Below are 26,108 nucleotides of genomic sequence, written 5' to 3' on the forward strand. Positions count from 1 at the left end.
TGTGGAGCTCATCATATACTGTATGGAACATTATATGGGACCAATTATTCTGTATGGAGATATATATGGGGCTCATTATTCCGTATGGCGCACTAGGTGGTGGCCGTAATACTGTATGAAGTAATATACTGTCCGTTTTTTGAGCTATTGTAGAATTTAAAATAGATAGCAGTCATGTCATGTAAGCAGTGAAGTATTTTTCATTGTACTATACCTATATTTCTTTGCCGTATCGGAGCATTATGAATTGTGGTATGTGTTAAAAGGGCGCATTGACACTCTTTGGCCCCGGGCACACGAAAACCTGCCGCCAGCCCTACCCCCCCACAACTTGAGCCAAATAACCCCCAGTTTTCAATGCGTAACTATTATTATAAAGTAAATTAAGGTTGCCAAGCTTAAGTAATAAGAATTGATGTTGTTGGCATTGAAATGGGCACTGCAGGTGTGCTTACTGTCCTCCACTCCCAGCCGACTTTGCTTTCCCATTGACTTGCATTGGGGTTCGTGTTTCAGTCGGACCCCGACTTTTCCCTATAGTCGGCCGATTTCGTTCGACCCAACTTTAAAGAAAGTCATGAAACCCGACTCGGACCGAAAAAAGGAAAAGTCACTCATCTCTTTTCATTAGGCTTAGTTAATTTTTTGGCTGTGCCGAGGCATCAAGGGCATCGTAGGCACGTCCCACGGCTAATTCTAGTTGTGTTGTCAGTTTAGGGGTCTGCAATCCGCTAAGTTACCAACCTCTCTGGTTATCTGGTTGCCTAGCCTATTCCCCTTCTATCCTCCTCTGTTACCTAATCATAACACAATAACCGCTGGCGAGATCTAATGTTGAAAAGAATCTGGCCTTCCAGAGTGCAGACAGGGACTCTTCAATCCTGGGTAGCGGATACTAATCCTTTACGGTACAGGCATTAAGTTTCCGATAATCCACACAAAAATACAGAATCCCATCTTTTTTTCTTACCAAAACTATTGGGGCAGCCCGGGGCCCTGGCTTTCTCGGATAACACCTTTCTGCAACATCTGTCCGAGCATACCTTTCACACCCTGATATAATTGAGGTGGAATTTGTCGATAGCGTTCTCTTATAGGTGCGGTATTTTCCATGGGTATCTTGTGAGTGATGGCAGTGGTACAGCCTAAGTCATCTTCATCACGAGCAAACACGTCGCTATATCTATCTAATATGGCTTCCACATGCTGCAGCTGTTTCTGGGTGAGTTCAGCCAATTCAGCTCGCATTTGGTCCAGGATAATTTGCCCCTCTTGAATATGCTGAGGCTCCGATGACACCAAAGCATTTACTGTTACAATCCAGGGGTTTTCATGATGTACTTTCAATTGCAGGGGTTAGGGTAGTATTATTTCTTCAGGCATGCCCACAACTCAGGCCAATTCATTTCTGGGGCAAACTGTGATGTCCTTGTCCTCTAAATTAACACATCGTATAGGTACTGCTCCATCCCGCACAGTGGCCAACGTATGGTCTACCAAGAATCCAGAAGGCAGTTTCTCCAAACATGAAGGCTCAATCTGAATCTCCACTCTCTCCAGCGGGATACGAGCTCGAACAGGCAGAGACGGCACCGTTTGTCCTGGGGGCAACACGTGTTTGTCGGAAGAGGGTACAATCACTTTTAATAATGCTTCTCCATCCTGGTATGACTCCTGTGCTTGAGCTACATGGACCAACTGTTCGAATATTCTTCTCTGAGGTGTGTGGGAACTCCACTGCTTTAGGGTCTCATTGGAGGATTCTTTCATTAGCAGACTTCCAAAGCACCACACCCCTACATCCCAGGTCTTTGCCACACATGGAGATCTGCATCCACACTACCCCTGTGACCGGAATAGGCATTTGATTGGCAGCCATCAACTTTATCACCGGGCCCCACTCAGACCGTCCGATTTCAGAAAAATGTTGCTGGAAACAGGCCTCTGGCATCGTTGTCACTTGGGAGCCTCTATCCACTAGGCAGCGTACTGCATGATTGTCAAACAGTCCAGACCAGAGGGCACGTAAACACTAAATTTGCGGGACTTCCACTACTCCTTCCCATCTGACCTGGCTCCGGCCAGCATCCCCCCGACTCAAAGCCCTCTAGTTTAACAGATGGCAGGGCTGAACTCTTCCCCGAAGCGTGCACTCCCGCACCATATGTCCGTGTCCGCCACGTTTAAAGCACGTGAGAGGCCTTTGTTGGTGGAACCCTCTGGAGTCCCACTGAGACTCCGGGCCTCCACTGGCCCCTGAAGCATCTGCAACAGCCTCGGTCTTTTTATTAACCTCAGCCAACTCTCCTTTCAAATTCAGAAATTTTTTCCGCAATTCTTCCAACCGGTGAAGTTCAACGTTTGTATTTACGGACACTTCTGCACCTTCCCCACCGGGACTGTCACCCCCTGCTCTTGTTCTCGGGTGCACGCTTCTCTTACTATTTCGGAGAACATCAAGTGAGGGTTCACCCGCACATGCTCTCGCAGGGCCTGCTTCGTCAGCGTGTCTCGCAAGCCGGTCACTAACAGGTCCCACAGCATTATGTCCGTAGGACATATGCCCATGCCATCTTTCCTTATAATCGCATTATGTAAGTCCAGGGCCACCATCAGGACATTAATGCCCTGACTGGCGTATGGGGCCCGGAGGGCAGAGAGGGCCCGCATCGAGCCCCGTTTTATCTGCTCACCGGGCCCCTACCGGCACGCTAAACTGGGCCCTTAGCAGGGCTGCGCTGCGGCAGCTGAACGCTATTAACATATTGGCCCGTCGGCCCGCACGTCAATAGTTAACTGCCGCCAGCCAATCGAAGGCTGGCAGCTGACGTCAGCCGCAGCGCGCATGTCGTCGGCGTCTGACGTCACTGTCAGTCGCCGGCGAGAGCGCGCTTCAGCAGCGTGGAGGGAGCATGAGCGTCGCCGCTGGAGCATGGCCAGGTAAGAAGAACTTTTTTTTTTTAATTGAAAGCGGCGATTCGGGAGCCCGGGGCAGAATGCTGGACATGATGGGGGCAGATTGCTGGACATGATGGGGGCAGATTGCTGGACATGATGGGGGCAGATTGCTGGACATGATGGGGGCAGATTGCTGGACATGATGGGGGCAGATTGCTGGACATGATGGGGGCAGAATGCAAGACATGATGGGAGCAGAATGTGACAGTGAGACACAGGAGGTGGCAGAATGTGATGCAATGGGGCAGAATGTTACAGTAAGACACAGGAAGGGGCAGAATGTGAGACACAGGAGGGGGCAGGATGGGAGAAACATGGTGCAGGATCATGGGGCAGGATGGATATGATGGAGACAGATGGGGAGATCATATGGGGGCAAAATGGATACTCATGAGGGTGGGATGGGAGAATATATGGCTGATGAGACACACGGGGGTCAGGATGGGGAATATTATTACCATAGCGGCTAATTAAGGGATATTATTACTGCAGTGATGTATTTATTTTATTTTTTGAGTATACTGTTTTAAATGGGGGGGCGGTCCTGTTACTGTGTAGAGTGGTACTATATTGCCTTTTTTCTTCATGTGATGTAATGTAGAAGTTGGGAAAAAAATAAATAATATGCTCTGCATGCGCAGCTCTAGATAACTGTGTTATTTCCTGCAGAGACGAGCCCTGGCTGGAAGATGTGATGGCGATCTGTGCTGGATGAAAGATGAAAAGTAAGGATGAAGGACTTCACCTAGAGACACCACTGGTGAGTCAGTGTGTTACCTATACACTGACACTATCCATTTTATACTACATATACAGAGGTCCTGTGTATGTCACCAGTGATCACTGTATTACCTGTACATTACATGCAGAGCTCCTGTGTAGAATGTCATTGATCACTGAATTACCTGTACACAGACACTGCATACTAAGTACAGATCTCCTGTGTATAATGGCACTTATGATGATAGTAATGTGTTCTTTTATTACTGATCAGTATTGTAGTATTCAGTCACTATGTGTTGGTAATATGTGGTCTGGACATAGTGTTGTGGTATTTGTTCCTTGTATGTGCTATTATTTGGTCACTTTCTGGTGTTAATATGTGGTGTGGTCATGGTGCGGTGGTATTTGTTCCTTGTATGTGATATTATTCAGTCACTATGGTAATAATATGTGGTCTGGTCATGGTGTGGCGGTATTTGTTCCTTGCATGTGGTAATATAGGTCACTATGTGGTGGTAATATGTGGTCTGGACATGGTGCGGTGGTATTTGTCCCTTGTATGTGATATTATTGGTCATTTTAAAAATTCAAAAATAAATAAAATATACCTAAATTGTATTGCATATTTTAACAAATATTTAATAGGTTAGCGTAGAGTAGAGCTCGGCCAAAAGTGTCTACAGTGTTGTGATGGCGGCTTAAAAAATCTTTTGGCCAAAACAAAAGCTGCTGCCTACATGTGTGATCTGGTGATGGGAACTGTTAATGTGTGATTGGTGAGAAGTGGAGTTTTTCCAAGAGAGGGCGGTGAGACTGTGGACAGTTTGAGGGGTGGAGGCGGGGCTGGGTTGGAGACTGGGCAGAGTCTAAAGTGGACCCCGAAAATTTTGCCAGTATGGGGCCCCGAAATTCCTAGTGGCAGTCCTGTGTAACTCCTGCAAAGTCTCATCTTCTCTCTGCATGCGGCTAAAAAGACGTGTCCTCAGTTCCCCTATGTCAGTGGGGTCTCCATGAGTCTCCTCCAAAATCTGCAACACCTTATTAAAGGTGTCTCGCTCCCTGGGGGTCTGTAACATCACTGAGTCTCTAGCTTCTCCATCTAGGGTCATATTAGCCACCTCATTCTCTAAGGCAGGGGTCATGAGATGCATCCTCATCATGCTCCGTATTCGATCGTAAATTTTGGCAAATTATTCAACATTGCCCCTGCGAGATACTCGACCTCGGGCCACCCCCAACTGCTTGATCTCTGTGCTGTTAGACTGCATCCTGCTGACTACACTAAATGTAAGGTGCTAGCAAGAATGTGGGATACAGTGATGAGCAGGAGGCAGAACAAGAGTTAATGGGTATTTTATGCAGAGATTAATCGGCAATCAATACTCCACGCAGGGAGATCGCAGAAACATAATAATACAAATACAGGAAAGATGAATAGTGTAGATATAACATTAATAACGATCGCTAATGGAATGGATCAAACTTATCTGTCTGTAGCTCCCGACCGGTCAGGGTTACACGATTCACGATGTTGACGCAGGTGACACGAGAAGTCTCTGAAGCGATTCCGGATGAAGTCGGAGCAATGTCTCTTGAATGAAACTGCAGTTCCTGGCTTTTCCTGGTGCAGGCGCCCGGTCCTGGTACACGGTCTTGTACGGGGAGTAGAAGACGGAAAAACAAGTGGGCCACAAAGTTCCGGAGAGGAAGCTGTAGAAGGCACTTCAGTCAGCATGTTGCGCATGGTCCGTTTGGTAAAGATTGTCAGGCACTGCTTAGGATACTGTCCAGTCAGAGCTCTCAGGTGTGGAAGTCTGAAGGGAGCCACCTGTTTGGCGTGGAACATGGGAGACGGAGTCAATATTCTCCCTGCGTGTTCTCTGTCTTCCTGCAAGAAGTCCCCCTTTTGCGCGCTCAGCCACAGTCAGGTGCAAAGGTCCGCTCCGGTCAGAAAGTGCTTCCCCCCACAACAATTGTGACAGCCACAATGGTTCCAGCCCAGACACACAAGAAGCTGCCCCAGCCCTGTCCATCTCCCTACATTTGCATCAATAATTTGTGGAAGTGTCATTGAATCCATTCTTCCCTCTATCTGTGAAATGTTCTCAGTGTCATTGGCTGCAACACAACCCGAAAGCATGAATGATCCACCCCCATGCTTAATGGTTGGCGAGATGTTCTTTTCCTGAAATTCTGTGCTCTTTTTTTTCCCCACACATACCTTTTGATCTTTGAGGCCAAAGAGTTTTATGTTAACCTAATCGGTCCACAGGACTTGTTTCCAAAATACATCAGGCTTGTTCAGATGTTCTTTTACATACTTTTGAGGCTGAATGTTATGGCAAGGAGGTCCATGACTCTCCCATGAAGGCCATATTTGTACAGTTGTCTCTGAACAGTAGCACAATGTACCACAACTTCAAAATCTGCTAAATCTTTCTGAAGGTGTTTTGCAGTCTAGCAGGGGCTCTGATTTGCCTCCGTAGCGATCCTATAAGCATCTTTCGCAGACATTTTGCTTGGTCTTCCAGACCTTATCTTGACCTTCACTCTTCAAGTTAACTGCTGTAGTGACACGGGGACAGTGTCTCCGGGGTTAAGCTTGGGGGCGCTAACAGGGGATGTGCGCTGATAGACAGGGTGTGCGGAGACCGAGGAGTGCAGTGCACCCAGGACTTAAGCTTAGCAAGTCACGTGATCACAGAGGTGGAGCTAGCTGGTCACATGACCACAGGGGGGCGGAGCTACTCCACGTGAGGACAGGGAGCTGGCCTAGGGTACAGAATACAAAGGACAAAGCCAATAACATAGTCAGAGAACAAAGCCGAGGGTCAGAAGCCAGATGGGAATGAGGTAACCAGGGACAAGAAAGACAAGTAACCAGAGGCAAGCCAAGGGGTCAGATTACCAGGAGGGACGAATCAGTACCGAGCAGAAAGACAGAGGAAATAGTCAGGGGGCAAACTGGGTCATACACAGCAAGCAAACACACGCAGAGGAACAACGATACAGAGAGTAACCTGGGTCAGCGACCTCAAACCGAGTAAACGGAAGTATCACTGACACTGGACCCAGGAACCGTCAACCTTAAGTAGCCACCCTAGAACCAAAGAGAGGCAGACAGACATAACCTTGACCTGACCAGGACGGAGCCAGAACCAGCCCGTCCTGAGTCAAGACAGTTCCCTCTCAACGGGGGCCACCGGACCCCCAGGTTTCCCATAAAATCAAGCAGGAAAAGACCGCACCAGATGATCATCATGAACCGATTGGGCAGGAACTCAAGATCAGTCATCTGGACCCTACCCCTTCCAATGCACAAGATACTGAAGGAATTGATGGACCATCTGGGAATCCACGATGCGCTCCACCTCATACTCCTCCTGCCCATCTACCAAAACGGGTGGCAAAGGATTCACTGATCCTTCCTCAACAGCCCCCAATGGTTTCAACAGGGACCTAGAAACACATTGGGGATCTTAAAAGACAAAGGAAGATGCAACCAAAATGCCACAGGGTTAACCACTTCCGTAATCTCATAAGGGCCGATAAACTTAGGCCCCAATTTTGCCACAGGAACCTTAAGCTTAATGTTCCTAGTTGACAGACAATCTTTATCCCCAACCCAGAAAGTAGGTCCCACAGCCCGTCTCCTGTCTGCTAAAACCTTGATCTTCCTCTGAGCATCCCCAATATTCCTCTGGACCTCCTGCCACAAGTCCCCCAACCGCTGAACAGCTAAATCACCCCCAGGGCAACCGCAGTCCAAACGGGAGAACTCCCCGTAGTGTGGATTGAAACCATAGTTACAGAAGAACGGAGAAATGGCTGTGGAGTGATTAAGATGGTTATTGAAGACAAACTCCTCTAAAGGTAATGTATCACACCTATCATCCTGTCTGGAAGTGGAGAGACAGTGCAAAATTTGCTCTAATGACTGGTCCGCTCAGTCTGGCCATTGGTCTCCGGATGATATGCAGATGAAAAGGACAACTCAACATCCAGCCTTTTGCAAAACACACTCCAAAACCGGGACACAAATTGCACTCCACAATCAGACACCACATTCAAGGGCACACCATGCAAACCAACCACATGCTGTACAAACAACCTGGTCAAAGCTTCTGCAGAAGGCAAAGCCACCAAGGGTACAAACTGAGCTTGTTTAGAAAATCTATCCACAACTACCCATACGATGGTATTACCCTTGGAAGGGGGTAGATTGGTGGTAAAATCCATGGACAAATGTGTCCGTGGTCTATCAGGAACTGGCAAATGCACCAATTCCCCCGCCATCTGGTTATGAGAGCTCTTAGCACGGCACAAATTTCACAAGCAGATACAAACTTCTTAACATCAGACGAAAGCAAGGACCACCAAAATACCCTTGAGATGGCCCCCCTTGGAGCCAAGATCCCAAGATGACCACTTAGAACCGAATCATGGAACTCTCGAAAAACCCTGAGGCAAAACTGAATTGGAACAAACAGTTTGTCAACTGGTTTGGATGAGGGAGCTTGAGACTGAGCTTCTCGAATCTCCTGTTCCAACCCCAAAGAGATATCAGCCACCAGCACCCCTGGTAGAAGAATGGAGGATGGAGGTTCACATGGAGAAACCGGATCCAGATTCCGGGACAAGGCATTGGCCTTCACATTCTTGGATCCTGGTCGAAAACTGATCGAAAACTGGAGCCGGGAAAAAAGTGACCATCGGGCCTGCCTCGGGGTCAATCTTTTAGCAGACTCATTGTATGCCAGGTTCTTGTGATCAGTAATCACTGTAATGGTATGAGCAGCCCCTTCAAAAAAATGCCTCCATTCCTCAAAAGCCATCTTCACCGCCAGCAGTTTCCGATTGTCCACATCGTAATTTCTTTTTGCCGGGGAGAATTTTTAAGAAAAGAAGGCACAAGGTCTCAGATTGGTGAATGTGGAGGGCCCTTGGGACAACACCGCCCCCACCCCTACCTCCAAGGCATCAACCTCCACCACAAAGGGTTCAGATTGATCTGGCTGAACCAGAACCAGGGCAGTCATAAAACAATTTTTTTTCAGAGTCAGGAACACCGCTGCTGGTGAGGCAGACCAGTTCTTCACATCAGCCCCTTTTTGTGTCAAGTCGGTGAGGGGCTTCACCACCTGTGAAAACCCTTTAATAAACCTCCGGTAGTAATTGGCAAATCCCAAGAAGCACTGAAGACCCTTAAGGTCCCGGGGCTGCACCCAATCCATAATGACCTGAACCTTTTTGGGATCTATGTGGAAACCCTCACCATAGACAATGAACCCCAAGAATGACAGTTCTTGAACAAAAGACGAGCATTTCTCTAATTTAGCGAAGAGCTGATTCTCCCTGAGTCTCTGGAGAACAGCCTGAAGATGATCCATGCGGGCTTGTTTATTGGATGAATAGATTAAAATATCATCTAAATATATGACCACAAACCGCCCAGTAAAATCAGAGAACACATAATTGAAGTTTTGGAAGACCGCATGAGCATTGGTCAAACCAAACGGCATAGCAAGATTTTCAAACCACCCTTCAGAGGTAAGAAATGCAGTCTTCCACTCGTCCCCTTCCCGTACCCGGATAAGGTTATGAGCCCCTCGCAAGTCCAACTTAGAAAACCACTTGGCCCCGGACAAATGGTAAGACAAATCGGGAATGAGTGGAAGGGTATATGTGTTTCTTATCGTGATTTCATTAAGTTCCCGAAAGTTAAGGCATGGGCGAAGACCATGTTGTTTTTTTTTTTTTTTTACAAAAAAGAACTCTGCAGCAACAGGAGACACAGAAGGGTGAATACATATACATCCTTTGTGGAGGCTCTCAGATATATGTTCCTTCAAGGTGACCCGCTCAGGACCAGAAAGGTTGAAAAATCGAACCATAGGCAATTTAGCCCAAGTGAACCCCAAAACAAAACCAACCCATCAGGGAGGTTGTCCAGAACGAAACAGGCTATATGCTCCAAATGAATAGGGCCCACCTTAAGGACAAATTCTTTAGTAACCAAGTGGGTCACATCCTTGGTGAAAGGAGTAGAGTCAATGGCCACCACTTTCATGGGTTTACTCAACCTGACTCTCCCTATCTCACAATGGGCCACAAATTTCGAGTCAATCAAGTTTACTGAGGATCCACAATCCACAAAAGCAGAAGAGGGAAAAAAACAATTGTTCTCACTTCCACGTTTAGCCACAATTTGAAATTTGAGGAAAAAAATTACCTGAGGGTCTGGGCAACCTCCTCAGCAGCTACCTAGGCGTTTCTGAGACCTTGCAATCCAGCGGGCAGGAGGGACAGTCCTTTCTCCAATGGCCCGGAGCTCCACAATAGAATCAGAGTTTGTTTTCCCTTCGACGTCTCCTTTCTCTTTCTTTCGAGGAGACCAACCCCACCTCCATGGGCTCAACCGGTGAAGGAGGTTCAGATTTAACCGGCAAAAACAAACCGTCACGTTGAACCACTCCTCTTTCACGCAGTCTACAGTCCATACGGATGGCCTGTGTCATGGAGTCCTAGAGAGTCTGGCGGGGATGCAGAGCCAACGCATCTTTTAAAAGCTTAGACAGACCTCTTCAGAAAAGCCCTCTAAGCACAGAGTCATTCCAAGACACTTCTGATGCCCATGATCTATACTCCGAACAATACCACTCAGCAGATCGTTTTCCCTGGGTGAGACCCATAATTGTGTCCTCTGCCAAACTCACTTGATCGGGTTCATCGTAAATCAGACCCAAGGCCTCGAAGAACTGATCCACAGACAGTCTCTCAGGAGAGGTGGGAGATAGGGAGAAAGCCCAAGCCTGCAGCCCCACTCGTAACATAGATAACACTTTTCCCACCCTTTGACTCTCATCGACCGAGGACCGAGGGAGCAGGGAAAACAATAATTTGCAAATTTCTCTAAATACCTGGAACTTTTTTTTTTCATCCCCAGAAAAAGTATCCAGAAGTTTGACAGAGGGTTCAAGAGCAGACAAAGAGACATCTGACACCACACCACCCACATTGCCCAATGGAGAAGGGGCACCCCGAATAGAGTTAACAGTATCAGCTAACTCCCTTTACACCTGCTGGTGGGAAGTGACTAACGCTGTTTGCTCAACATACAGGTTCTGCATCACTTTGGTCAGGATATCCACTCGATCTGACAGAGCGCTGAGTGGGTCCATGGCAAACAGGCTAAGTGCACATGTACCGGAACTCTCGCGGAAAATCGCATTTTAAATTCCCGCGATTTTCCCACGGAAAAACTAGCATTTTGCAAGCGTAATTAGCTTGCAGAATGCTAGCTTTCTCCAAGCGATCTGTAGCATCGCTTGGAGAACTGATTGACAGGTTGGTCACAATCGTCAAACATAGTGTTTGACGAATGTGTCCAACTTTTTACTACTGAGGCCGCCTATGCAGCATCAGTAGTAAAAGATAGAATGTAAAAAAAAATAAAAAACGGTGTTATTCTCACCCTCCGACGTCCCGGGCATCCGTTCCCAGTAATCCTTTGCGAAAATGCCCGCGATGACGTCAGTTCTCGCAGGATCGCGACGTCTCGCGGTCATTCGCGATGATGTCGCGCGAATGACCGCGAGACTTCGCGATCCCGCGAGAACGGACGTCATCGCGGGCATTTTCGCAAAGGACTACTGGGAACGAGAGCGTGAAGAGAAGCAGGAAGACTGCGCGGGACGTCGAAGGGTGAGAATAACAATATTTTTTATTTTTAAATTCTATTTTTTACAGGGATATGGTACCCAAAGCTCGGAGGACAGTCTCCTCTTCTCCGGGCTGTGGGTACCATCCGCAATTGTTCTGCTTACTTTCCGCATGGTGTGCACAGCCACATGCGGAAAGTAAGCGGAACAATGCATTCCTATGGGTGCGGGATCGCCGCGATTCCGCAAATTAATGAGCATGCTGCGGTTTTTATCGCGAAGCGATTCCGCCGCGGTAAAAACCGCAGCATTAGTACAGCATTGCGGAATCCCATAGGAATGCATGGGATGCTTATTTTTCGCGTTTTCGCGGCAAAATCGCGGGGTTAAAATCGCCGCGGAAACGCGAAAAAAACGCCACGTGTGAACTCAGCCTAAATCCCAAAGCCCCCACAAAATATGCGGTTGGTGAAAATGTAGTGACACGGGGACATTGTCACTGGGGTTAAGCCTGGGGGTGCTAACAGGGGACGTGCACCGATAGACAGGGTATACGGAGACCGAGGAGCACAGTGCGCACAGGACCTGACCTTAGCCAGTCATGTGAACACAGGGAATGGAGATAGCCGGTCACTTGACCACAGGGGGCAGAGCTACCCCGTGTGAGGACAGGGAGCTGTCAGAGGGCACAGAATATAAAGGACAAAACCAATAACATAGTCAGAGAACAAAGCCGAGGGTCAGAAGCCAGACGGGAACGAGGTAACCAGGGACAAGACAGACGAGTAACCAGAGGAAAGCCAAGAGGTCAGTTTACCAGGAGGGATGAATCAGTAACAAGCAGAAAGAGAGAGGCAATAGTCAGTGGACAATCCGGGTCATACATAGCAAACAAACACATGCAGAGGAACGATACAGAGAGTAACCTGGGTCAGTGGGTCAGGAAAACTTGAAAACGCTTTGCTACCTTCTTACAGCCTTCTCCTGCTTTATGGGCCTCCACCATTTTCATTTTCAGAGTGCTAGGCAGCTGCTTAGAAGAAACCATGGCTGTTTTTCTTTAGCAAAAAGTTAGAGGAGGCTGGGTTTTTATAAAGCTGGAAAATATGCATCACCTGGCCTTTCTTAACGATGATAGTGAACAAGCCTTAACCCTAAGAAACTAATTAAGGTCTGAAACCTTGGTCAAAGTTATCTGAGCACAGAAATCTCCAAGTGCGCCCAAACTTTTGCATTGGCACATTTTCCTTTTTGTCATTTTTAAATTTTTTTTTGCCTAAAATACAAAGGAAATGTGTCATCTTTAACTTAAGGCATTTTATAGATGATTTTATTTTCAACTTGCTTTACTGTTCACAATAACAGTAATTTTGACAAGGGGTGCCCAAACTTTTACTTGCCACTGTACTGCAATATCACTGTCATGGGGTTATCATGATAGAGAGAGGCCAGAAGATCACAGCGTCCTACTCCTGCCTTGAATAGAAGCACTTCATCTTCTTTTTAAAAGGTGTAAATTTATTTTGTCAGTACAGGGGTTAATCAGCCATGTTGAGAGCTCTGGGAGCTAGGGCTCTCAGCTGAGCATGGTTAGCCACTCCTATGCCCTATATAATCTGGTACTGACTGACACAAATCATCAGAGCTAGCTTATGCTGCATGGTTGGGAGGATAGTAGTTAGTGGTTATAAGAGTAGGCGTTTGGTGGATTTATCTGTGACTGTTGTTTGGTTTTGAGAGTGTGATAATTCCCTTTCTTCTCCTACTTTGGTTTTACTCTATCCTCCACTCCCTGGTGCATTCCTCTGTTATATGTGACTGTATATTTGTATGCCTGGTATTTTCTAATTCCTCTGTTCGTGTTACCTTGTTCGTCTGGTTGGTGTACTACGGTGCACTGCTTCTCCCCTCTTCCCTGGGTGAAGGAAGGGTAAAGGCACAGGACAGATTCAGGCGATAAGGCAAGGTATGTGTCCCTGACATCTTCACCTTCAGAAGTAACCCGGGGAACAGATCGAGCTAGGGCACCAACCAGCGCTAGAGACAGGGAAGGAGACCCTGGCTCAGGGTCACCCAACAACAGAGTCGTGACAGCCACAGTGAAAAATCACAGTTTCCTATGACGCTCAGACTGTGGATGAGTTTCAGAGGAGAATCAAGATGGCAGTGATAGAGGCCTTAAGGAGAATATCAGCTGCCATGGTGCCTTGCAATCATGTCAGACACTGACAACTCACGCACACAAACACTGCTGCCAGAGATGCTGCCATTTAAATGATAAAATGTAGCAATTGGAGTTCCTGTGCTGTTGCTGCAGTTAGATACAGATACCGTCTATGTAATACAACTGGCATAAACTGTGTATGGATGGGGCTCTGAATCTGACCCCAATGCTGAAACACATGTATATCATTTTGTGCATAGGGGGGTTAACCACCACAAAACAGGCCTGCTGAAGAATTTTGAATTTGCTGAATACTCTTACTGTTGACGTGAAGGCCAGAGTAAATCTGCTGCAAACTCCCCACATATATCAATTTTGTTATGGAAATGCCGTTTATTTGCTACAGGATCCACTGCGAAAGTATTCTACTGCATCTTAATATGGCATAAAGGGTATACGGTAAATATTTAGATATAGAATGCATTATGCCCAGTAAGTAAAGTACGATACTATTGTAAACTTATACAGTGGATCAGTGGCTAATATTGGAGTCCTGGGTTCAAATACCACCAAGGATGATATTGGCAATGAGCTTGTTTGTTCTCCCTATATTTGGATGGGTTTTCTCTGGGTACTCCAGTTTCCTCCCACACTCAAAAGACATACCATAGTTCCCAAACTTCCCGGATTCAGTGAACTATCCCCATTTGGGGGCCCAGTCTCGCCATCCCAGTACGTCAGGGCTTTTGTCTCAGCTTCTAATACTGACCCGATGGTTTCATCACTCCTAAGGAGCTCCTCCTCCACGGGGGCAGGGAGCATTTCTCTGCTCAGTGCATAAATTAAATATTCATCCTTTTTCTTCTACTGTGATAGAGTCTACCCAAGACACGAACTTGCATGTTCTTGCTCTCACGGTGCCATGCTAGCTAGGAGCAACAACAGCCCACAATGATAATCTTAGAATAATTTGGTATTCTTTACATGTATTGCAAATAGGGATGAGTGGACTCGTGGATGTTCGGGTTCATTATAAAAACTTTACCCTGAACTTGACCTCAAACCCAAACCCAATATAAGTCAATGAGGACACTAACTTCGGTGCTTTCATATGGCTGTAAAATGGTCACAGTAAGGGTTAAGGGGCTGCAAAAGGAAGATAAATGGGGAGTAACAACAGGACAAGTGTCCTGCAAACAAATTTTGATAGGTAAATGACTTAAAATAACATAGAATAAAAAAATAAAAATAATCTTGAGCCTGGAAGTGGAGGTCTAAGTGGAGGTGGACGTGGCGGTGTAGGCTGTTTTTGTATTTTTGTCAGTGTTTTTTTTATGGAACTGACTTAAAACATACAAACCTAGAATTAACAAAACTAAAACTTGCAATCTAGAACCAGGACACGTAGCTCCAAGTGAAGGAAGAAGTGGACATTGCAATATGAGTGGAAGAGGCAAAGGAGGAGTAATCCAACACTGTGTTTTGTATATATTTTTCTTTTCATTTCTTTTTTTCAGGTTTTTTTTCAATTGTTTTTATGGAACTGACTTAAAGCAGTCTAGATTTATCAAAACTAAAACTAGCTATCTTGAACCACTAGGCGTAGATCCAAGTGGAGGAAGAGGTAAACGTGGCAGTATAGGTGTAAGAGGCAAGTGAGAAAGCCAAAAGCGCGCACAGACAGCCTACACTTTCAGCAGAAGCACTGATATATCTGTACTTTTTAGGAAGGCTTTGCACCACCAGATTTAGCACATTCACCAGGCAAGGGATGTGTGTCAAACTAGCTAGGCCCAGAGCTGCTATAAGATTTCACCACTCTTATCTGCAACATGGCCACCTCCCCTATGTGATACTTTCCTCATTGTTTTCACACAAAAAAGTGCAGAGTATTACACGGCCAGTATACAAAGAGAGAGAGTGGTCAGCAGAAAATTACACTGCCAGTTTTCAGAGCAACCCCCCAAAAAATCAATAAAAACATAAACAATGTTTGATACCTCCTCCTCCTTTGCCTTTCCACCTATAACGCCACCTCCATCTCCTCCTCCACTTGGATCTCCACCTCCTGGTTCAAGATTATAATTTTTTCTTTTTTCTATTCTGTTATTTTAAGTCATTTCCCAATCCACATTTGTTTGCAGGACAATTGTGTTGCTCTTCCCCCATTTAGCTTTCTTCCTTCATTTTCACAGCCCTTTTAAATCTCCGAAGCTAGGGTCCCCAAAAACTTCTATTGGGTTCGGGTTCAGGGACAAGTTCAGGGTCAAGTTTGGATACCGAACCAAACTTTGAACTCTACCCTGGCCGAACGCGACAAACCCGAACATCCATGGGTTCGCTCATCCTTATTCTCCTCTAGTATACAGGGAACATAGAAATACATTGTTTTGTACACTGTTTCTCTATGGATATGTATAATCTGCTTCTGGGTTACCAAAGGTTACCAAATTTTGATGTGTTTATCATTGTGAGTTGTGGCTCATAGATAGAGTTGCAGCTTGCAAACAAGAATATGTGAGCTCAAGTCTCAGGGACACCTGATTGCAGGAGAGGGATGAATATCATAAATTAATTTATTCATTGAGCAGAGAGATGCAGCCCGATCCCCAAAGAAGGAGGAGCCACAGAACGATGAAGACGTCAGAGCGAGGTGAGCATTAGAATTCGGAACAAAGCCCTTACGTGGCGGGACTGAGCCGTCATATTGGGACAGTCCTGCTGAATCCTGGTTGGTTTGGAGCTATGTTAAATAGAAGTGCCCATTCCTTTCTCCAAATTGGCAGTGGTCCTTCTTAAAATGTCTAACGTTATCAAGCAGAAAATGACAGACCCCTTAGGTTTTGTCTGTTTAATAGCCAGTGTGAACATGCTCCTATATGTTGCATGCATACCAACTTATACTTCGGCTCATTTTTATTTTTTTATTTGGTTTTGCTTTATGATCTCATATGTCTGATCAATAAGCTGTTAGCTAGTATGATGCAAAACATAACGCCTCTTTTAAGTACAATTTCATGACTAAGCAGCATGCTCCCTTTTAAATAGTAAGTGTCTAACATTATGGCTTGTGAGAATGCTGCCGAAACCTGAAATTTTAATTTGCCTTGGTAACTATACTGTAGTGACTTTCTACTTAACTATATTTTTGCCATTTAGAGAAACTTTCTTTAATTTTAGACACAAAACAGATCAAAGGCACAATATTTTTTATAATTCTTTCAATTTACATATTTGAGTAAGATTTGATCTATCAAACATGATTTTAGGATTATGATAAAATAACAAGGAAGACCTAAGTTCTTCTCTGGTGGTGTCTGTTTGCGTAAAGGTGCACTTATTACGTAGAACTGATGAAACATGAACAGGGTAATCAAATATAACAAATGTGAAAAGTTAAAAAAAATCAAGTTTCAGTTACTCTATGATGCTGTTAACTCACCTCTGTCGATTGATCTGCCACTTTAGAACGTGAGCATACCACTAAATTGACACTACCTGAGGACAGTGTGTCTGCTGTGTTATCTCCATCAGCAGCTGAAAGGCCAGACAAAACTAATGCACTTGAAAATCCTTTCTTTCCAAACAGAAGGCTCAATGTAGAATTGGTAGATAATGTTTGGCTGGACTGTTGAAATCCTCTTGTGTGCTCATGAACATTGATTGCTGCTGAAGTAGGAGAAATACCAGTGGGAGGATAATGGGAGCGAGCAGAATTTAAGCAGTGATGGCTTGAAGATAATCTCTTGACGTCTTTATATTTGTCTGTACAAGTATCATGACATTTTTCCATATTTGGTCCAGTGAGGCTTGACCCAGCATGTATTTGATTTAATGAGGAATGTGTATAAGCTGATTGACTCCTATATTTTCTTTTTGCTGAAAAATACAGAAGATAAAGAATTCAATGTTTTAGAATTTTAGTAAGATAAGGTTAAAGAAGCCAATAATACCTAGATACATGGTGCTACATACACATCTTGCTCTACTGAAGAAAACTTTTACTGAGGTCACTACAGGAAAACAATCTCTTGCACGTGAAGAAAAAGGTATATGTTGAAGGAGTTGTCTAATCTTAGACATTTATGCCATAAAAGTACAGTTGATATCCCATCTATGCCTATAATTAGAGCTGAGCGAAACGGGTCGAAAAATTTCAAAAGTCGCCGACTTTTGGCAAAGTCGGGTTTCATGAAACGAAACCCGACCCTAGGATGAGGTTGGCCACGAGGTCGGCGACTTACACGCCAAAGTCGCGTTTCAAAAGTTTGTTTTGGTGTGCAGTGCAAGGGGAGGCTATATTGTGGTGTATCAGTGGTGTTGGTTGTTGGGCTGCCTTCTAAGGCTTCCTGACAGCTGCATTGCTGTTTACCCACTGCTCTGCAAACTGCTTTTTTAAAAGCAATCACAATTTTTTTTTTTGTCCTGCTGAGGTACTGAGCGTGCATTTTTTCACACCATACAGCGGTGTACGCTCCTCACACAGTACCGTGTAACGGCTGTTATCACAGCCACAGTGAAGCTATCTGTGTGTCACTCTGTGAGAATAAGTCGAGGACATGTTCCGTTCTTACAGACCTGCACTCTAGGGAGATTCCTATTCTGCCCAATTCTACATACACCTTGTAGTTTGTGATACACTAGCCAATTTCTGCCTGTGACATAGCGCTGTGATATTCAGTGGGCCTCACACAATCCAAAAGTGTCCAATGTCCACAAGTGTCTACAGAAATTCAAAATCTCCCTTATCCTCAAGTCACTTTGGTCACAGCTGTGCCATCGAGCCTGTGACATAGTGCTCAGATATTCAGTGGGCCTCACACAATCCAAAAGTGTCCAGTGTCCACAAGTGTCTGCAGAAATTCAAAATCTCCCTTATCCTCTAGTCACTTTTGTCACAGCTGTGCCATCGAGCCTGTGACATAGCGCTCAGATATTAAGTGGGCCTCACACAATCCAAAAGTGTCCAGTGTCCACTAGTGTGTGCAGAAATTCAAAATCTCACTTATCCTCTAGTCACTTTGTTCACACCTGTGCCATCGAGCCTGTGACATAGCGCTCAGATATTCAGTGGGCCTCACACAATCCAAAAGTGTCCAGTGTCCACAAGTGTCTGCAGAAATTCAAAATCTCCCTTATCCTCTAGTCACTTTTGTCACAGCTGTGCCATCGAGCCTGTGACATAGCGCTCAGATATTAAGTGGGCCTCACACAATCCAAAAGTGTCCAGTGTCCACTAGTGTGTGCAGAAATTCAAAATCTCCCTTATCCTCTAGTCACTTTTGTCACAGCTGTGCCATCGAGCCTGTGACATAGCGCTCAGATATTCAGTGGGCCTCACACAATCCAAAAGTGTCCAGTGTCCACTAGTGTGTGCAGAAATTCAAAATCTCCCCGTCCTATAGACACCTTGTACCTTGTTTTACATTACTATATAGTTTGTTGGATTTTGTCTACATTTCTACCAAAAATGAGGAAGGCTGGTGGAAGAGGCCGTGGAATTGGGCGGGGGTTGGCAGCTGGTAATGATGGTGTTGGTGGTGGATCTGATGGTAGTGGCAAGAGCAAAATAGGACCGAATGCAGGAGGTGTTGAGCCTGCGTCATCGTCTGGCTCCATAAGGCTTCAAAGGCTTAGTTTTCTAGGAGTTGGCAAACCGCTTTTAAAGCCAGAGCATCACTAAAAAGTTTTGTCTTACATTGCTGACTCAGCCTCCAGCTCTATCGCCTCCTCTTCTTCAGTTGTAAAAAGTAAAAGCACTGAGTCGTCATTGGAGGCTCATGTTCATGAACCACACCTTTCTTTGTGTCCTTCACCCCAACCAAGATTGAAGGATGACGCAGGCCATACTACTGATTACTCCATGGAGCTGTTTTCACATACCATGCCTGGATTATCAAGTCAAATGGTGAATTACCCAGGCCAAGATGAATCTGACATGGAGTGCATTGATGCACAGCCGCTGATGGATGATTCTGCTGGTACATTCACTCAGAGCACTACATTGTCCTCGCAGTGTACAGAGCCAGATTCTGACCCTGATGAGACTCAGGTGCCCCTTCCCGCACACTATACCACCATACACGGTGACACAGAGGAAGGTGCACATGACATTGAAGAGGAGGTGATGGATGACCCAGTTGTTGACCCAGATTGGCATCTATTGGGGGAAGAGGGTGCTGCTTCCAATAGCTCAGATGAGGAGGAGGAACATCCACAGCAGACATCGACATCACAACAGCTGTTATCTGGCAGGCCCGGAGCACTCCAAAGACAGGTTCCAAAAATCAAAAGAGTTGCTGGACAGCTTTTCCAGAGGGTCAAAAGATCACAGCGTGCTAGGCCGCAAAATGTCTGCCAAAGTAGGAAGAGTGCAGTGTGGCACTTTTTTGAACAAAATCCTCATGATCAGGCCAAGGTTATCTGTAAGAAGTGCGCAAAGACCTTTAGCCGAGGGAAAAGTCTGAAAAATTTGAATACCAGTTGCATGCTTAGACATTTAACCACCATGCACTTGCAAGCGTGGACACAACACCAAACCTCAAGTGCCACATGTGCAACTGATCACAACGAAGGTAGTCAGCAACGCTACATTGTTTCCCCCACTGTAAGCCCACCGGTTAGCACAGCAGCAAATGTTGAGGTGTCGTTGCAAGGCCACAGCAGTCAGGGAATCCCACTGTTATATCAACGAAAGACTGATTCTAGGCCATCAGAAAGAACAACAACTCCATCACCATCATCAACCCTCTCTCAGTCCGCCCTGTCCACCGCTACTTCCACCATATGCAGCTCTCAAGTCCAGCTCACCCTCCCAGACACTATGAGTAGGTCAAGAAAGTACTCAGTCTCTCATCCACGTACACTGGGTTTGAACGCCCACATTGCCAAACTAATCTCGTTTGAGATAATGCCTTTTCGGTTGGTGGAAAGCGCAGCTTTCCGCGAGCTCATGGCCTATGCAGTACCACGCTATGACCTACCCAGTTGCCACTTCTTCTCTCGCAAAGCCATCCCAGCCCTCCACCATCATGTGAAAGACCGCATTGTCCATGCACTCAAGCAGTCAGTGAGCGGAAAGGTGCACCTCACAACTGATGCATGGTCCAGTCGGCATGGCCAGGGCCGTTACGTGTCCATCACTGCGCACTGGGTTAATGTGGTGGATGCAGGGTCCACAGGGGACAGCGGTGGTGGGACAGTGCTGCCTAGCCCACGATATAGGAAACATTTGGCTGTAGGCGTTCGACCCTCCTCCTCCTCCAGAAGCGAAAGCTCGTCCACAGAGCGCAGTCGTACGAGCACTCCATCTGCAGCTGCCACTGTTGCACACGAGGTGTCCCCCTATCGAGCAGCTAGTGGAAAGCGTCAGCAGGCTGTGTTGCAGATGATGTGTTTGGGCGACAGACACACCGCCGAGGTGCTGGCCGAGTACTTGAAGCGACAAACTGAGTCATGGCTGGGCAGTGTACATCTTGAGGCAGGCAAGGTAGTTAGTGATAACGGCCGTAATTTTGTGGCAGCCATAGCCCTTTCAAAACTCAACCACATACCTTGCTTGGCTCACACCTTGAACCTGGTGGTGCAGTGCTTCCTCAAAAATTATCCGGAGTTAACAGCCCTGCTCCAGAAGGTGCGAAGACTGTGCGCGCACATCCGTCGGTCGCCTGTACACTCCGTTCGTATGCAGAAGCTGCAGCAATTGCTCCACCTTCCCAACCACCGCCTCATTATCGACATTGCAACAAGGTGGAACTCCACCCTGCACATGGTGGAGCGGCTGTGCGAGCAGAGGCAGGCCATAATGCATTTGTGGGAGGATACACGGCCAGGCACTTTGAGAGCAGACATGGAGTTGACAGGTGTGCAGTGGTCGAAGCTGAAAGACCTCTGTAAAGTCCTTCAGTGTTTTGAGGAATGCACACGGCTGGTAAGCGCAGACGACGCCATCCTAAGCATGAGCATCCCACTTATGCGTCTGCTCATGCAAACTTTGACGCACCTTAAGGAGCAGGCTTCTGCAGCCAATGTTGATGAGGAGGAAGAGGAGGAGGGAATCCTTGATGACATTCAGCCATTGTCTGCTCAGGGACCTCTCCTGGACGAGGTGGAGGAAGAAGAGGAGGAGGAGGAGGATGATGGGGATGATTACTTAGGGGAGGAGGATGCATCTCGTGGGGCAAGTGAAAATGTTGGCGTGGCAAGGTCTGGTACAGGGTTTGTGCGTGACTGGAGGGATGTGGATTTGCCAGAAAGTGCTCCTCCAACCAGCACTCGCAGTGCATCATTGACACCGGGAACATTGGCCCACATGTCAGATTATGCCTTGCAGATCCTAAAAAGGGACCCCCGCATTGCCAAAATGATGAACGATGGCGACTACTGGTTGGCCATCATCCTGGATCCACGCTATAAAGGCAAATACAAAACATCATGCCACAGGAGAACCTTGACCTAATATTGGCTAATAAACAAGCAACTCTGGTAAATCGGTTGCTTGAGGCATTCCCAGCACACAGCAGCGGTGATGGTTCTCACACGAGCCGTACGGGCCGGGGTCAGCTTGGCAGAGGTGTTCGTGGTGCACACAGCAGAAGTGGCGTTGGAGACAGGGGTTTCATGACAATGTTGTGGACTGATTTTTCAAGTACCGCTCACACAACTGGTAATACTGCATCGATGGAAAGTGACAGGAGACAGCAGTTGTCAACTATGGTTACAAACTACTTTTCCTCCCATATCGATGTTCTCCCACACAGGTCATTCCCCTTTGACTATTGGGCCGCTAAACTGGACACCTGGCCTGAATTGGCACAATATGCCTTACAGGAGCTCGCTTGCCCAGCTGCAAGTGTGCTATCGGAAAGAGTCTTCAGTGCAGCTGGATCAATCCTGACAGAAAAAAGGACCCATCTGTCAACCCAAAATGTGGATGATCTAACCTTCATTAAAATGAACCACGCATTGGTTTCCAAGGATTTTGTCCCACCTTCCCCTGATGACACATAGGGTGACAGAAAAATGGCTTGCCTTTGGTCCACCTCTTCCTGGGACTTGACCTATTTCACCTTTTGCATCAGCTGAATGTCCAACATCAATATATGCCACTTTCTAAAACTCCCTAACTGTGCTGCCTCCCCCCCATGGCCGGGGTCACCACCTAGCGCACGACACCGTGTGAGTGCCGTTGCCCTGGACAGGTGGGTAGGCCGACTCTTGGGCGCGGGCACTGGCACAGGGTCCCTAATAGTGCAATCAAGTGTCTCTGACGGTGGTGGTGCACACCCGCCGTCAGACACACCGCCGTACTATGAGGGGCCCAGTGCCAGTACCGACGCCCACGAGTGGGCCCCCCTTGCTTGGGCAGGGCCCCAGCATTTGCAATCTTTACCTCTCCCTGCTCCTCCACTGTGTAGTCTGGGCCGTTAAATCCATACTGTGCCTGACACCGTTTGAGCCTGCCTCCTGATCTATAGACATATATTTTGAATGTGTACACTATGCTATCCATACATGTTATCTGGGGATACGGTACCCTTTCTCACCTTTGTGCAATCACGTGCAATCCATACTGGGCCTAACACCGTCTGAGCCTGCCTCCTGATGTATAGACATATATTTTGAATGTGTACGCTATCCATACATGTTATCTGGGGATACGGTACCCTTTCTAACCTTTGTGCAATCACGTGCAATCCATACTGGGCCTAACACCGTCTGAGCCTGCCTCCTGATGTATAGACATAAATTTTGAATGTGTACACTATGCTATCCATACATGTTATCTGGGGATACGGTACCCTTTCTAACCTTTGTGCAATCACGTGCAATCTATACTGGGCCTAACACCGTCTGAGCCTGCCTCCTGATGTATAGACATATATTTTGAATGTGTACGCTATCCATACATGTTATCTGGGGATACGGTACCCTTTCTAACCTTTGTGCAATCACGTGCAATCCATACTGGGCCTAACACCGTCTGAGCCTGCCTCCTGATGTATAGACATAAATTTTGAATGTGTACACTATGCTATCCATACATGTTATCTGGGGATACGGTACCCTTTCTAACCTTTGTGCAATCACGTGCAATCCATACTGGGCCTAACACCGTCTGAGCCTGCCTCCTGATGTATAGACATATATTTTGAATGTGTACGCTATCCATACATGTTATCTGGGGATACGGTACCCTTTCTAACCTTTTTTCAATCACGTGCAATCCATACTGGGCCTAACACCGTCTGAGCCTGCCTCCTGATGTATAGACATATATTTTGAATGTGTACACTATGCTATCCATACATGTTATCCGGGGATACGGTACCCTTTCTAACCTTTGTGCAATCACGTGCAATCCATACTGGGCCTAACACCGTCTGAGCCTGCCTCCTGATGTATAGACATATATTTTGAATGTGTACGCTATCCATACATGTTATCTGGGGATACATTACCCTTTCTCACCTTTGTGCAATCACGTGTAATCCATACTGGGCGTGAGAACGGCTGGCGAGCTGTTAAGCAAGCTACAGCACCTGTGGTTTGCACACGTAAGTTTTTCATTTTTTCAGGAATGACGGTTAGGCCTAATTCCGGAACTGCGGTTGACCTGCACTTACTGGGAAATCATTGTTCGCGGGTAATAATTGTAATCAGTGATCCCCATCACTAACGTTGTTCAGCGGGTTATCTGCACCTGTAAGCGACAAACGCTGGCCTTTTCAGTGTAGCGCACATGCAGCCACGGACATGTAAGGGCATGACACACCAGTTATTGGCCAATCTCATGTGCCAGAGCCTCACGTGTCCCTCTAGTAAGCCGGACTCGGACCGCGGGGCATGACGGAGTCTCGTTCGTTAACGGAATTAAACTTGCAATGTGTGCATCTGTTCTGTAGCTGGCATGGTTGAGGTTTCCCAGGTGGAGTCGAATTTAACCGTAGGCTCCACTCCTGGTGGTGCCCTTCTGGACATTCCTTTAAGGTTCAGCTTTGCAACCATACTGCCCACGTAAAACAAACACTTTGCCTTCATGAACGCTGTTTGGAGGGTCATGACTCGTGGGAATAACGCCGCCCAATCAGTTAACCTGCTAGAGAGATCCTTCGTTGCTCCCAAGCATGACATCACACTCCCTAGGAAGAAGGTAATGCCACTGTGGCGACCGTACTCCTGGGGGCGACACAAGTACACTGATGCCCAGCCACTGCTCGATGAATCTGCTGGTACATTGACCCAGACCACTACATTCCCCTCGCACGCTACACGACCTGAATCTGACCCTGATGAAACTCAGGTTACCCTTCCCATATACAGTTCCATCTACATATACTGTAGCATTATGTGGAGCTCATCATATACTGTTTCAAACATTATATGGGACCAATGATTCTGTATGGAGAAATAGATGGGCCTCGTCATGAGATGTAAAAAGTGAAGTATTTTTCATTGTACCGAGTGAGTCATAAAGGACGGACGTTTTTAAACTAATCATTAAATCGTTAAATATTTATTAAATATAAATGTATTCACAGATTTGGTTACGTATACTGACAAATATTTGACAAATTCAAGTGTGGAAAACAACATCTGCCATGTGGTGGCCATTATCAGTGATGCATTTCCAAAGGCGTTCTTGGAAGTTGGCATCAACACGTTCCAACACAACTCTGTCGATTTGGGCAACTTCCACTCGAATAGCTTCCTTCAGTTCTTGTAATGATCGAGGCTTAAGCTTGTATACACGTGATTTGAGGTGACCCCATAAGTAATAATCGCACATGGACAGGTCTGGGGACCTAGGAGGCCAATTAATATCGCCAAACCTGGAAATGATGCGACCAGGGAAGAGAGGGCGAAGAACGTTCATTGTTGCTCCGGCTGTGTGGGCCGTTGCCCCATCTTGTTGAAACCACACACTAGAGATGGGGATATGTTGCCGTCGTAACTCAGGAACAAAGAAGTTATTTATCATGGCGATATAACGTTGTGAGTTCACGGTAACAGTATTGCCATTATCGCCTTCGAAAAAGTACGGACCGATCACGCCATATTTGCCCATAGCGCACCACACCGTTACCTTAGGGCTGTGCAGCGGTCGTTCATGTAATTCTTTCGGATTTTCATAGGCCCAATAACGGCAGTTCTGCTGATTAACCATGCCATTGACATGGAAATGAGCTTCATCACTCATGAATAAAATAAGGTTGTCGTTTTGCTCAATAATTGCTTCCATCTCATGTGCGAACTTCAGTCGCGCTGCGTAATCCCCGCGCTCCAACTGTTGCACAATGGCCAATTTATAGGGGTGGAAATGCAGGTCTAAATGCAAAATACGCCTTACTGTACGATTACTGAGGGCAAGTTCTAAAGAATGTTTCCGAGCAGATCGACTCGGACTACGCAGCATGGCTTGCCTGACGCGTTCCACATTTTCAGGGGTACGTGCCGTTCGTGGAGCCCCCGGTGGTCGTTTGTTCATTAGTGTACCTCGTGTACGGAGTGCTTCAACCCAACGTAGGATAGTGTTACGAGCGGGAACAGCTTGATTTCTGTGAATATTGAAATGACGCCGAAACTCACGCTGAACGGCTGTG

The 26,108-nt window shown here is 46.5% G+C and overlaps 1 protein-coding gene across 1 annotated transcript in view; it reads right to left on the bottom strand.

Moving 5' to 3' along the window:
* Window positions 1–26,108, bottom strand: part of LOC141054931 (pecanex-like protein 2) — a 2,173,030-nt gene that overhangs the window by 110,779 nt on the left and 2,036,143 nt on the right. The window contains exon 32 of the mRNA XM_073551818.1: window positions 16,949–17,385. Within this exon, the coding sequence (XP_073407919.1) occupies window positions 16,949–17,385 (437 nt within the window). The remainder of the gene's footprint in view (window positions 1–16,948; window positions 17,386–26,108) is intronic.

This window comes from Dendrobates tinctorius, unplaced genomic scaffold, assembly GCF_039654945.1.
Source record: "Dendrobates tinctorius isolate UK_male_01 unplaced genomic scaffold, ASM3965494v1 ptg000181l, whole genome shotgun sequence".
Classification (NCBI taxonomy): domain Eukaryota; kingdom Metazoa; phylum Chordata; class Amphibia; order Anura; family Dendrobatidae; genus Dendrobates; species Dendrobates tinctorius.